Consider the following 13,788-nt stretch of genomic DNA (forward strand, 5'->3'; position numbering starts at 1 on the left):
TAAATACAAAATACTCTAAAGAAAAACTAATATGTACGTCTTAATATCTGTCCAAATATATCATAGCATATTCTAATTAAGATTGTCCTAAAATCTGGTTGAGGAAGAACATTAAGTGTTAAATGCCTGGCTATGTATATGAATTCTTGGATAGGGACAGTTTTTAACTAGACTACAGTGCCAATGGAAATGATTTTCAGTCCAGCTCTGGAAGTGCTCATAACGATTATTTTGTAATCGATTAATCTAATGTTTTCCCCGGTTAGTCGGTTCATCTAAGGATTAAATTATTGGCTATTCTAAAGATAATTTAATTATTTCCCGATGAAAATAACAACGTACCCAACATAAATATCAAAAACGTCTCTCTAATATTTCTACTATCACAAATTAACAAGATAAAAAAGATGATAAGGGCAAGCAGGACGCAAGCGCGAGTCGAGGTTTTCAAACAAAACCGTTTAATGAAACCGAAAGTTGAACAACGTTGAAACAAAACAATACAAACGACAAACACAACGCAGCCCGTAATGCTTATGCACGAAGAAATGACACAGGTGAGTTACAACAGACAGGTGAGTTGGAAATAGGCTACTACATACTACGCGCCTATTGATTCGGCCACAAATTAGTACGCAGTGTGCAGTATGCGACCAAAAGACATTGCTGATGATAGCTGCAGTTTGTTCTCGGGGGAAATCCATACTTCGTATGGCTTTAGAGCGACGCGCCGAAGCCCGTTATGCAAATCGACGTATTTACGTAATCGATCATTATCTTGGAGTCAGTAAAATAATTAGCATTTCAGATAAGAATTGTGCTGTAGTGTAATATTTTAAGAAATTCATTTACTGAATACATTTTTTTTTTTTTTACACACCTTCCTCCAGACAGTACCTGCCAATCAACCGATAGTCCACCCTCTACCATTCACCCAGAGCCAAGGCAATTTCCTAAGGGAAAAGCCTGACATAAGGATAGGTGTGTGTGTGTGTGTGTGTGTGTGTGTGTGTGTGTGTGTGTGTGTGTGTGTGTGTGTGTGTGTGAGAGAGAGAGAGAGAGAGGCGCAGAACACAAGCTCTCCAGCTGTGCACCATCCTCCTTTGGCTGCATATGCCTGTGCTCCAAGCTCCACACCTGTCTAAATGATCACCATGACTCACACAGGAAAGATAATTACCTCTCAAAAAGTGCAGTAAACATAAATCATAATGGTCACCTTCCCCTGAAGAAAGCTGCCGTCCATCCCTCTCGCCTTTCTCCACTTCCAAGCCTCTGCCTCGCTCTCTCTCTCTTTCTCTTCTCTCTCTCTTGCTCACCATTCTCTCTCAACCCCTCTGCCTCTTTCTTTCTCTCTGTATGCCGTCCCCATTTAGACATCGATGGTTCTGACTACGCTCGATATTAGAGAGAACCCAAACAATTCCAGCTGCATGTGTGAACTAATTCACTGCCTTCCAACAGACATTTACATATTTCAAAATAAAAACAATTCTAACTAAAATGCAATGCACAAATCATGCAGCAATTGAAGAAAGTGATTCTAATTTTGCGTTGAGATGCCAAAGGGCAGAGGCACGGTGGTACTAACCCAGACGGCAGACGTGAGGTGAGGATCAGTGACAGCATCCCGACAGGCAAAACCCATAAATCTACAGTCAACCAAGCAAAGGAGGAGGCCTGTGAGCAATGTCCAGTGCGCAGGTCAAAACCGCAGTCTTTTCTAAGAAACAGTACATAACCCAGAATCAGCAGACCACTCAAGGGGCTGCCTCATTATAATTAAGGAGGCAGATGTCATGTAGGTGGTCATTCCCTCACACCAACTCCACCACACCCTTCACACACACCCCACACGGCAGGGAAAAGGAAGAATCAGACTGAGCAATGGGAAAATGGACTGTAACATTGTCTGCATTGTGCCTTCGACAGAAAACAATTAATGGCATATATTTTATAAGGAAAGTGCAAAGGCTGTGTTCTTTCAAGGGGCCCTGGATTCCTGGGTTCTCCCTGTGCTCCCCTGGCCTCTCAAAGCGTCTCCAACTGTTCCTGTAAACCTGGATCCTTATTGGTTCTCATTTCTTTCGTTTCAAGTTTTCAGCTTTCCTAAAAGTGGAACATTTTGAAACGGAGTTTGACACCCTGACAAGAGCCCTGGACACAACTAATTAACTATAATGGCTGGTCTTCAGACAGGTATCAGAAATTCATATGATCAATCCCAGAGTCCCCAAATGAAAATATGCTTCCAGAAGGGCAGAGGTGGTGGGAAGTCAATTAGGCTCCCTCGCTGAGTGACAGCGGCCCACACAATGCTCATTTCTGGTCTGCTTCGACACTTACGGCAGCAGCCAAATTGACATGTCAGCTCCTCAAAGCATGAAATAACAGAGAGAGAGAGAGAGAGAGAGAGAGAGAGAGAGAGATTCACACAGAAGCGAGGAGTGAGAGAGAGAGCACGAAAGGAAGAAAAAGACAGCATGAGGTATAGAAGTTGAGATATAAATATATTAAAATATGTAATGTGATTCAGCTGCAATCCTGAGACAATAAGATACCAAACAAAGTCAGAAATGAATGGAATGGACATTATGTTCTTCGCTTGCTGTATGAATGATGGGAAGGTGGGTGAACCCTAAGTCTGTCTTGACAGAGATGTCGGAGCGAACACCCTTACAGGTAGAGCTCAGTCAGCTGCTCCTCTGGCACAACAGTGGCAAGCTGGAGGATGAGGAAGAGGCCAAGGATGAAGAGGAGGATGGCCATGTGATGTACTTTCCCAGCATTCAACAGTGCTGTAGAGTTGCAATCAAACAGCTGGCGCAGGACGGGTGGCTGTTTAATAAGTAAGCACTTCCGACACACACACACACACACACACACACACACACACACACACACACACACACACACACACACACACACACACACTCTGTTGCCTTTGTTCTTACTTTCACTTTGACTGATGCATATTTCATGGAGAACTTTTTGTGTTCCTCCTTTCTAGCAGGAGAGGTGGTGTCTGCTCTGGCTGACAGACGGCAGAGTAGCTGCTCACCAATGCCAAGCATCCAGCGTCCCCCTCGCTCTCTCCTCCAAGCCGAGCACCTCAGCCCCTCTTCACTGCATTAATAATGTCAATTGCCTTGTCATTCTTATAACCTCTATAACACACTTAATATGTAATCTGTGCATACGAGGAGCCGGTCTGGGAGTTTCTGGAGGTTGGCGTCGGTTACCCTAAGAACAGAGATACGTCCTGTGCTTATTCGTGCTTGCTGTCGGATTCCTGAAGGAAACGAGTATGCAGGAGGCTTGAATAGGGAGTGCTCCTCTGAGCATGCTCCCCAGATCCCCTGTATGTATCCACCAACACCAAACCCCCCCTACAGGCTGGAGTGTGTAATGCATGGAATTGATGTTCATGGTAATGGGCTTTCTTTCGCAGTCGGTATACATCAGATCACTAGTTAATGCAACAAAAGACGCTACAGGCCGCATGTGGGCCACCTTCTCAGAGCCTGCCAGGGAACAATAAAGGAGGCTTGTAAAATCAGGAATATTAGCCGTCACCACCTACATGTACATGAAACATCCCGAGAAGCCTTGAATTTCACAGAATCTAAGACAAAAGTAAGTGAACTCAGAGCCTACCTTAACCAACCAGATGATAATACAACGAGACAAACCAAAGCACACCATCACCATACTCAAACCTGATGTTCCAGAACATTCCCACAGCTGTGCAAAATAATGTCAGACACGTTACAATCACACTGTCTCTCACTGCACCAGGCGTGTGCCTTTTTACCTGTTCATTTCCTGTGAAGGATCTGTCTGCGCCTAATATCCTGTGCTTTAACACAGAAGGGGAATAACACATTACTGCAGATTCGGGTATTTGCTCATGTCTTTTCGTGCCTTTCTGTGTTCGGGCGGTGCGCTTAGTGTTGCCAATAAAAAGGCATGAAACGATTGGCTGGGAAGACTAATTAATTACGACACCCTCCTAATCATACACCACTTCAGCCAACCCTTCTGAGCAAAATGCTCATGATTATGCATGCATGCAAATGGCGTCTGCCTTCTGGACACGCCCTCATGACTTCGTAATATGCAGTAGCGGTAGGTGTTAGGTGTTGCTCTTTGTGACATGAGAACAGGGCCCACAGAGTTAATTACAATATGTTAAAAGCACGTTGCATGAAGTGAAAAGCATTTTGCCTGTGAGGCAATCGCAGTGAACAGTCATGAAGAGGAGACAGTGAAGACAACGAGGAGCTCTTACTAGTCCACAGCGTGAGACTCTTTCTGCCATAACACTGAATAAACATCCAGTTATCCAAAAACACACACAGAGATTGCATGTAACAGAGTATATGGACTTCATTACTGTGTTTATGTATTTTTTTTTATTTCTGTATTTGAGTATTTCTGTCACTTCATAATTTTTACTTCTATTCACTGCATTTCATATGAAAAATCTGTACTTTCTACTCAGGACATTTTAAAACCCGTTACTCCAAATTTTAATTTTAAAAAAATTATAAAAATTAATCTGCCTACTTCTATACAGGTACCTCACCAAGCACCAAGTTGTCAGCCAATCAAAATCCAAATGAATGTGAAATCAGAACTGTAGCATGAATTAAGTTGTTTTTTGATATTTTTGGACATATTTCGGTTCTTCATTACTGAATATAAAAAAAGAAAACAGTGTTTTGTTTTTTTGTTTTTTCTGTGTATGTTTTTACTTCTATACATCCACAGGGTTTTATTGTCGGTGTTGCTATGGCTGCCCATCAACTCTTTATTCGTTTTTTTAAAAGAAAGTATAACTGAAACTTAATTTGTGTGATTTTGCAAATAATGCATTCGGGACTACTATAAAGCATTATTTGCACATAATGTCGAGTGTTGCCCAAATGTAATTAACAGCTTTAAATAAGTACTTGGTACATTTATTTATTTATTTATTTTATTTTTAAGCACATCTAAGAGTAAAAAAAAACTATACTTCAACTTTTACCAGAGTATTTTACTGTAGCATTTGTACTTGAGTAAGAGACTTGTGAAGTTCTGAAAGCTCTGTTGAAGAATGGACAGGTCATATGTTGTATTTAAATAAAAGCTTCAATATTGTTGATTGTTGATGGCACAGTTTTTAGGGGGGTTGATGTTATCATGGAGAGGACGGGGGTTGTTATTTTCATTGTTGTTGTTATGCACCTCTGTGCCGCATGACTCCAAAGCAGAGAGAGTGGTGATTTCTCATGGCCAGTGGCATCAAGGCCTGCCAGAGCAGGGAAGGGAACACATGAAGTGGAACCAGCGTAAATGTTGCACCTTTCAAAGCCAGTGGGGCAGACAGCAAAGCACACAGCTAGCCAGGCACTGCCAGCCAAACGTAGATGCTTTAAAGGTGTTCAAATAGCAGATGATCAAAGCAAGGCAAAGGTAGACTATAACTATAGAGTTATTATATAGCATTACAGAAAGGAGACTGATACCATCAGGCTTCTAAAGCCAGAATAATAAATATGTAACAGGACTACATATGCATATTTCTACCCCATATACAGTCATCTGTACACTGTATACTGTGTTATTACATAGCTGTTGACATTCCTTTTTTCTTTTGGCCTGAAAATCTGGTATAAGCCTGCAAAAGTATTTGAACACACTGAAAACATCAATGCTGCAGCGTGTAACCGAATTCATCAGCAGCATTAGGGATGACACTGTAAGTCTGGCCAACACATATATGTTGTAAGTCCTATTAGGCAAAATTAGGCTACACAACTGCTGATACAGGTCAGTTACACAACAGAATAAACAAACCTTAGCAGGGGAGGAAAATACATTTTAAGATTTTAAGAAAAGTAAGTAGCTATCAATAAGAGACAAGAATAAGAGAATGCCTGTCTGCTAGCTATTATGAAGAATGGATCTTTTTGTGCAATAATGCCCTGATCGTAGGTTTCCATTTTCCAAAACAATAGATCTCCCTGTCACTAGATTAGAATGAAAAAAGAAATGTCAGCCATTTTGTTTGGTTTAGTCATTGACTGATTGTTGAAAGCACACTGAAGGAAAAGTGCAATAAAAATCTGATTTAATTTTTTATTCCTAATAATTCATTTGAACTCAGATTATGATCGAGATTTAGTACTTCCAAAAGGTCAGATGAATGAGAAATAGCAAACAATACCTCTAAATTAAATTAAATGAAAAGTGAGTCACAATTTCAGCACATAATTTCCATATTAGTCAGATGACTTATTGGCTTAATCTAAAAATAATATTTTCCATATTTGATTGATTGCTTTTGTTAAAACTGATTAAATAGATAGTTATATGTTCCTTGTGCAAGAGCTAAGGAGGTCTAGGCGAGAAGAGTATGAGTTACAGAGAATTGGAGCTGCCCTAAAAAAATGCCAGCATTGCTGAGCAAAAAGGTAAAGCACCAACCTCGCCCTCAATTCCATGTCCAAACACAAGTGCCTTTTCACTATTATAACCTGTGTAATTATCACATAAACTTAATGAATTGCCCCTTGTAGAGTCATTCACTTCTGGAAACATGAAAAATATTAACATTATAGTGATTATGCACAGTTTTTAAAAAGGGTAAGAGAAAATGTATCACATCACTTACATACACCCCTTAAGATCTCAAGAGCTGTTCTGGTATTGCTAATCACGCAAGTGCTTCTATATCACATTAGAATGGATAGCAGCTTCTCCCAGTGAGACAAAACAGAGATAATGTAGACCAAATATGAATTTATATGGTTTTATAGCTGACATTAGTGAATAAAGACCTACAAATGTTTTTATATAAATCTTATATTAAAGCTTGGTCTTCTTTTTCTCAAACCAAAGCTGTTTTTGCAGTTAGATAGTTGGTGTAGCTGTAAAAAATATGATTTAGGACATGTGACAGATGGGCTAAATCACTCCTACCTTTCTCTCTGTCGTGACTTCAGAGTGACTCTTCTCATTCTCACACCATCTTAGCTCACATTCATCAAAACCACACTGCCAAAAACCCCGCCTTTTTAACCTGCTTTCTCATGCAGAGAAAATTCAATTCACCTGCGTTGAGAGCCCTCTAGAAGAGGTAATTTCGCCTTTCACAGAGAGGAAGACAGGCACAATTAGGGCTTTCACAAGCATCACACCGGCAGTGCTACTGCACAACTCCCACATATCCAGGCAACACCTTGCCCTTGTTAAATTGCACCCTTGAATAGAGTGAAGGAAAACTGCTTAAGTTTAGACTTTACAAAAGTAGCAACCAACATCAATGATATGCAAAGGTTAATAGCAGTATAACACGTCCTCTAGCTAAACCTCTTGTGCAAAGGAGTTTGGACTAGCCACAGGTACACCAAAGGCTGTGTTAAGAGCCATGTTGATATATGGGGGCCGGGGGGGGGGCGTCTGCGGCCTCGCCTTACCCACCTGCTCCACTTCTTCGTAGTTACCTTAATCCTCTGGGGCAGTCAGCCTGACATCACGTCAGAGCACTTCTACAGTAGATTAAAATAGGACAGCTAATTACCATTTTGCTCAGCACAAACGGGCTTTTGTGGGCTGAGATGCTAGCTTTCTGTGCGCGTAATTGTATGTCGAATAATAATTCTGCCTCACGCTTTTGATGTCAGACGCTGCTCAGTCAGTGAAGAAAAGACACTTGTGAAATGATAAGTGAGAGACTCCAGAAAAACCATTCAAGAAGCATCAATCCAGAGAGCTGGCATCAGGCCTGCTTATTGCACTAGCAATACAGATTTTTTAAAAAACGAAATAAATCAATTTTAAAAACACAAAAATGCTCATGTTTTTAATCGTGACAGCCTTGCACATAACAGAGGCCCCCATGGTTTTCACCTGACATTTTCAATGCTTTTCATACAACCTGAATTAAGTTCATGTTCACATTTCCACTCCTGCAATACAAAATACTAAGATAGCCCACCAAAGTTTAATTCACTTTTACTAATTTGATACCAAAATTCCCGCTGCTGGAACAGGAAACATACAAAGGCAAAGGGTCTGGTGCAATGAAAGATGCTCGGCGAACCCAAGACAGCAGCAAGTGGTGACCGAGCGCAGCAAGCCCACGACGGACGTGGAGTGCGTGCTGGAACTCCTCCCTCCAGTGGCTCCCGTTCACCATCAGTGCCTGGAACGTTTTCCTTTCACCAAAAGCTTTTCCCCTGCGTCTTCAAACCTGGTTCTCATTAGTCACGGTCTCTGTGAGCTGAGGTTCCACACTCAAGAGTCACAGAGTTTATGCATTATACAATAGGAAGGCATGTTCCTTATCGAGACGGATGGGAGTGCCAATGAGGTACCAATGAGCCACTTTGGTGTTTCTCAACAATTAAAGATTAAATTGGAAAACCGGAGTCATGTCACACAGAGTTGAATGTGGAATCTTACATTTCCATTTGACAGATGCATTTGTGACCAAGTACAATTGAAGCAATTGTGTGTTTTATATATATATATATATACTATCTGTTTCACAACTGTTTCACAACTCTCAAAACTTTATCCTTTTTACTCCCTGTAACTGTTACTGCTAAAACACTTTTGAACTTTCCGCACAAAACACTGTAGGTTCTTTGCCAATGTTTGCAAAACGTGAAATCCATGACCATAATATTTTTTTACGTGACGAACATAAGCAAACATAATCAGAAGGCAATTTACTGCAGCAATTACTGTTAGACCTGCATTGTGGCAGAGACACCAGTAGTTTGAAAACATGCAAATGCTGCGATGTCTTGGGCTATACTTAGGCAGACACTTGGTTCTTTCAGAAAATGCGAGAGAGAAATGGTATGCCTACAAGTTACTGTTCAGATGGTTTCAGGCTCAGAGATTACATATTAAACACAGTTTCTGATCTGCACAATATCTTTGCAGGCTTTAAACCATCCTCTGAGGAGCCGCCTGAAAACGAAATGGAAACAGGACTGAGTGGGAATGTTTTTAAAGATGTCAACAGCTGCGAATATATTTGTGCCTGTCCTAATAACATTAGCCCTAAAAAGATTGTACTACCCAACAGTGAAATTATATAAACTGTTTACACACATGCACACATGCTGTGTTCAATTATAGTGAACTAAGGCCAGTTTTCACATTGTTATGGACTTTGTCCTAATCTCTGAATTCTGGAAAAAATTCAGAAGGGCAAAAAACACAATTTTTTTTTTCCAAAGTGGCCAACCTATTACATGTGAAGCATATCAGGTATGTTATGAAGGATAAACTCTGAGAATTTGAAAAGATTCTGAACCATTTTGATTCCTAACTGAGATCAATGTTAAGATACCAAACAGTTTCTTTGAGTGGGTAGGGCAGGTGTTTTTTGGGGAAAGGGGAGGTTAATTAAGCATATACATCTCTTTTTTCCTGTCGCTTACTGCCTGTAATGACATGCTGTGGTATAACACTGGTATGATGTGGCAGATGTTATTGTATGTGCTGCCCTAATGTGGCTAACACAGTGCCTCTTAATACAAAAATTGCACACACCTGTTGTCACATATTATGAAATTAACACTAAGAAATTAGTTTTCACACACTGGACTTTAAATAGCACTCGGATTTAAGTGGTAAGCACTGGGAGACCAACTAGAACACAGCAGCAGCTTACGGTCGAGTCAACGTTGCAGTGGTGACCATGGGAAAGCTGTTCCGGGGGGAGCCGCTACTGTCACATGGCTAATACCATGGGAAATTGCCTCAGAAAACTTTTATCTGTATTAAAACTGTTTTCTATCTCTCTCTTTCTTTCTGACACTCAACAACTCATGAAGTTTTTTTAAAAAAGTAAAATATCTCGTGTGGTGACATCGAGGGATAGCACGATCTGTAAACATTTTGATGACGTACTTCTGTCAAACTTCAGTAGGATTGAGATTCATCACAATATATAATTGGCAAAGACCACCATTGCACAATGCCTACGAAAGAGACGCAGACAGTCCAAAAAGTATTTTTAACCAAGTTTATCGACCCACGAGGTGTGTGACAACCTGTGTAATCCGCGTAAAACAAGTAAACATGTCATACACATACAAAAGCTTCAGGTTCAGACACCTGCCATAGAAGAGACAAACATATCCAAACCTCGGGAAAGCCAAGGCATTTACTAACTGAGCTACAGTCGTTCCTCATGTGTGAGGCGTTCGTGTGTGCGGAGTGGAGGATGGCACACCCGTGGATGAAGACGCGCAACCCAGCAGGCGAACAGACGGAGAACATTTAAACAGACAACTCCGGTATTGCATTTGTTCGCGGGGTGATCTGTGGCAAATTGCAGTGGGCTGCACTGAAAGGTGGATGTCGCAGGTGAGACTCGGTCTAACAATGAACCGTCCAACAAAATCGGGTTGTTCACCATTTAACGCAGAAAACGAAAGAGCGGGTACCAAAGTGCTACTCCTACCGTCAAAAGCACTCGCCGAGGTCCCAGAAGGAATCGAGACGGTCTTCAACTTCCTCGTTCGCACATACTGCGGGCTCTGCGAGCCAGACTGGACCAGCAGCAGCTACACACCGTCAATAAATCTCGCAGCGAGATGTTCGTGAGTCTTCTCTCCTCCGTGCCGGCGCCGCTCTACTCTGTGAAATGAACACCGAGCGATATGAATCCCTCCGTTATATGCATATATGAGAAATTGATCTAGATTCTATTATTACGGTGGAACGGGTAGTGGAGCTCAGTACCCGCGCGCCTTCGTCCTCTCACTACTGCTGACTGTGGGAAAATACCGACGAGACTCCGCGTGAGACAGCGGGTGCGCGAAGGTAAAGCAGTCACAGTGTCAGGCTGCTTAAGCAAGGCTCCCCTGCAAATGAAATCAAGATCATTAGGACAAGCTATACATTTATATCTGGGTACAGTAGGCCGTGTCTGCATTGCAAGTTGCATAATAAGTTGCTCTAGGTATACTGATTATATATGTTGAAATATTCATTCATATATATATATATATATATAGTAGTGAAGAACACAAGGTTTCCTCCTACTTATAATTCAGAAGCACTTTACTTTAACATTTGATTTTGACCTCTGTCAGAAACGTCCTGTTTCTCTGGACACTCTGTGTACTTCACTACAATTTTGAATCTCTCTACATCTCTTACTACAGTACACTGACTTACTGACATGGAATCTTCTTAAGATTTATTTATATATATATATGTGTGTGTGTGTGTGTGTGTGTGTGTGTGTGTGTGTGTGTGTGTGTGTGTGTGTGTGTGTGTTTTATCTTGCTTTAATAAACAATACTATGCTACAATAAATTACAATAAATTATTTCTACTAGCCTGTTTACACATGAATCATAATCTCAGGTGGCTCTAAAAAGATCCTGTAATCCTGTAATAGCACATTTTGACACTGAAGAATCTTGTTTCTGAGTCTGTGTATGTTTTGTGCCTATTTGGTGATTTCTTATGGAATCCAAAAACATAAATGAACTTCAGTACAAATGAAACCCAGGAGAGTCATTTAACGTGAAAAAGAGTCTAGGCATTATATACGTGTCCAATCTGAACGCACTAAAAGAGTCTATTTAGTCACTGTAAACAACAAACAATGCACGTTTATGACCAGTTGTTTGCTGAGAGACTCTGCTGCTCGGTCAGGGAAGTATACGTTTGAGGAATTCCAATAAGTGGAGAACATCTTCTGTCACTCACCTGAGGACTCTGGCCACTGTAACAATACTGGCCTCTTATATGGTGAAGCAAAGTTTATTTTTCCAGCATAGAATGTAACCCTCCATTGGACGGCATGTTAATGATGCGCCAAGATTAGGCTGTTCTTCTTTGATCTGTGAATCTCTAAAATATGAGATTCTTTTTCCACCCACGCAAAATACTCACAGTATGTTTCCAACTCACCATCCAAATCTTACGTTAGCTTTTATTAAGTAATTTGTATAATAATATATCTTCCATATTCTCTCCAGTTTATTTTTGTTGGATTATCCCATGGTGATGCCAACTGCAATAATAATTTTAAAAAGTAAAGATTTTAAAGATGTTCATCTTATCACTATCTAGTCACAAGTAGTAGTATGTTAATGTTATCAGTAATGGGGTGTGTTTGGGCACATCCTGACACATCATAGAACCCAAACTTGCTGATGTGCACAGACTGTCCAGAAATACACAGCTGGCCTGTCAGCACATTACAGAGGATGCTCGTCAGCTCAGGTCAGTGACCTTGGATGTATTCCTTTTTCCACCAGAAACGTGTCTTCATTCAAGTTGTTTGTGTGTCACCCGGTCACTTTAGTTTGAGCTACGCCATCTGTTTGTGCGTTAAGCAAATGAACAAAGTCTTATGAAATAGCAGCAGTTAGTCTCATCTTCTTAGTCTCTTTACTGAAAGATCTCTTTTCTCCAAGTGAAATTTTGCTTCAGTGTCTTTCAGCGTATGTGTACGTTTTTGACAAGGAAGTTCTTCAAAACATTTTTGGTTATCTGTATAACTATGTAATGTTTATTTGCATGTCTATATCTATTTGTGTAACTATGTATTGTTTATTTGCATATCTATCATGTTTATTTGCATGTCTATATCTATTTGTGTGACTATATTGTTTATTTGCATATCTATCATGTTTATTTGCATATTTATTGTTTATTTGCATGTCTTCTGAAAGTTAGGAAGAAACCTTTACATTGCTGAAATACAATTTCTGCTGTGCTATTTGAGGTCAAATTTGCCATGGACATCCTTATGGGAGTCTTAATCCCCCAGGTGTCTGTCCTTATGTGAGCTTTATAGTAATCACACTGAACACCACCAAGGGGTCTTGATGAAGGGCTGGGAAATAAAGTTATGAATGCAAAATGAGCTCAACAAAGATGTAAGTTAATGGCCTGCTTCATCTCATTTGGAAACACAAAGGTAAACTCTGGGGTATGAGTTATACTCTAAAACTAGTTGATTGTCTAAACATGATGTAATATATAATTATCAGAATAGAAAAATATTTACATATATTAATTGGGGGGGACATTGTTAGGTAACAGTTAAGATTACTCTTCTGGCCATACTGATGTTTAAGCAACAGCACCTCAGAGAGTGTTATGGTAGACTTGTACATTTGTGTTGAGGAAGTGTAAAATGCAAAGGGAGAAGATGTTTTATTTATTTCAAAAGGGCAGTACTTTAATTTCCTCAAAGTTAATTCCTCAATTTACACATGCCATTGGCCCTGCACTGCAGTTCGTGTGTTGGCTTAAATATACATTGGTAAATGTCAGTGTATATGTAGGTGCATTTAGGTTAGATGCAGTCGTGTCTAATTATTCATAACATCCAGCTCAGTGGTTCAGAGACAGACTGTTCATGAAAGAGACTGACAAGACTTGCACAGAACACTAGGCACAGTACAAACTTACAAATTACAACCGTGATCCTTAAACAAGTAGTCACTTCTGACTGGCTATATGAGGTTTGGCTGCGAATTACATATACTGATGGTATAGGTTTTTCTTGTGTTTTGTATAATCAATTTATATTCCATATTGATGTAGGATAGAAGTATAAGGAATACATTTGAGGCATTGCATTGTAAAGTAAATCATAATGATGTGATAAGGGAAGGCTATAAAAATGTAAACTTAGTACAGTGCATTGATGTGTAGATGGATTTTCATCCCCAGTTCAGTCTTGATTTTTCTGCTCAGATCAGGCAAGTTCATTTTGAAAAAAAAATAAAATAAATACTATGTGCTATA

General features: G+C 40.2%; 2 protein-coding genes across 4 annotated transcripts in view; one reads left to right on the forward strand and one right to left on the reverse strand.

The window, feature by feature from the left end:
- Window positions 1-10,920, reverse strand: part of mgat4c (mgat4 family member C) — a 109,645-nt gene extending 98,725 nt beyond the window's left edge. For 2 of the 3 annotated variants that reach the window (XM_081716786.1, XM_081716784.1), the window contains exon 1: window positions 10,475-10,920. The gene's annotated coding sequence lies outside the window, so the exon portion shown is untranslated. The remainder of the gene's footprint in view (window positions 1-10,474) is intronic. The other variant, XM_035524882.2, reaches the window with a different exon arrangement.
- The window catches only part of eif4g2b (eukaryotic translation initiation factor 4, gamma 2b), a 77,738-nt gene continuing 66,608 nt past the window's right edge, over window positions 2,659-13,788 (forward strand). The window contains exon 1 of the mRNA XM_081715315.1: window positions 2,659-2,800. Within this exon, the coding sequence (XP_081571441.1) occupies window positions 2,659-2,800 (142 nt within the window). The remainder of the gene's footprint in view (window positions 2,801-13,788) is intronic.

Source organism: Electrophorus electricus, chromosome 6 (genome assembly GCF_041902795.1).
Source record: "Electrophorus electricus isolate QZ-2024a chromosome 6, ASM4190279v1, whole genome shotgun sequence".
NCBI lineage: Eukaryota > Metazoa > Chordata > Actinopteri > Gymnotiformes > Gymnotidae > Electrophorus > Electrophorus electricus.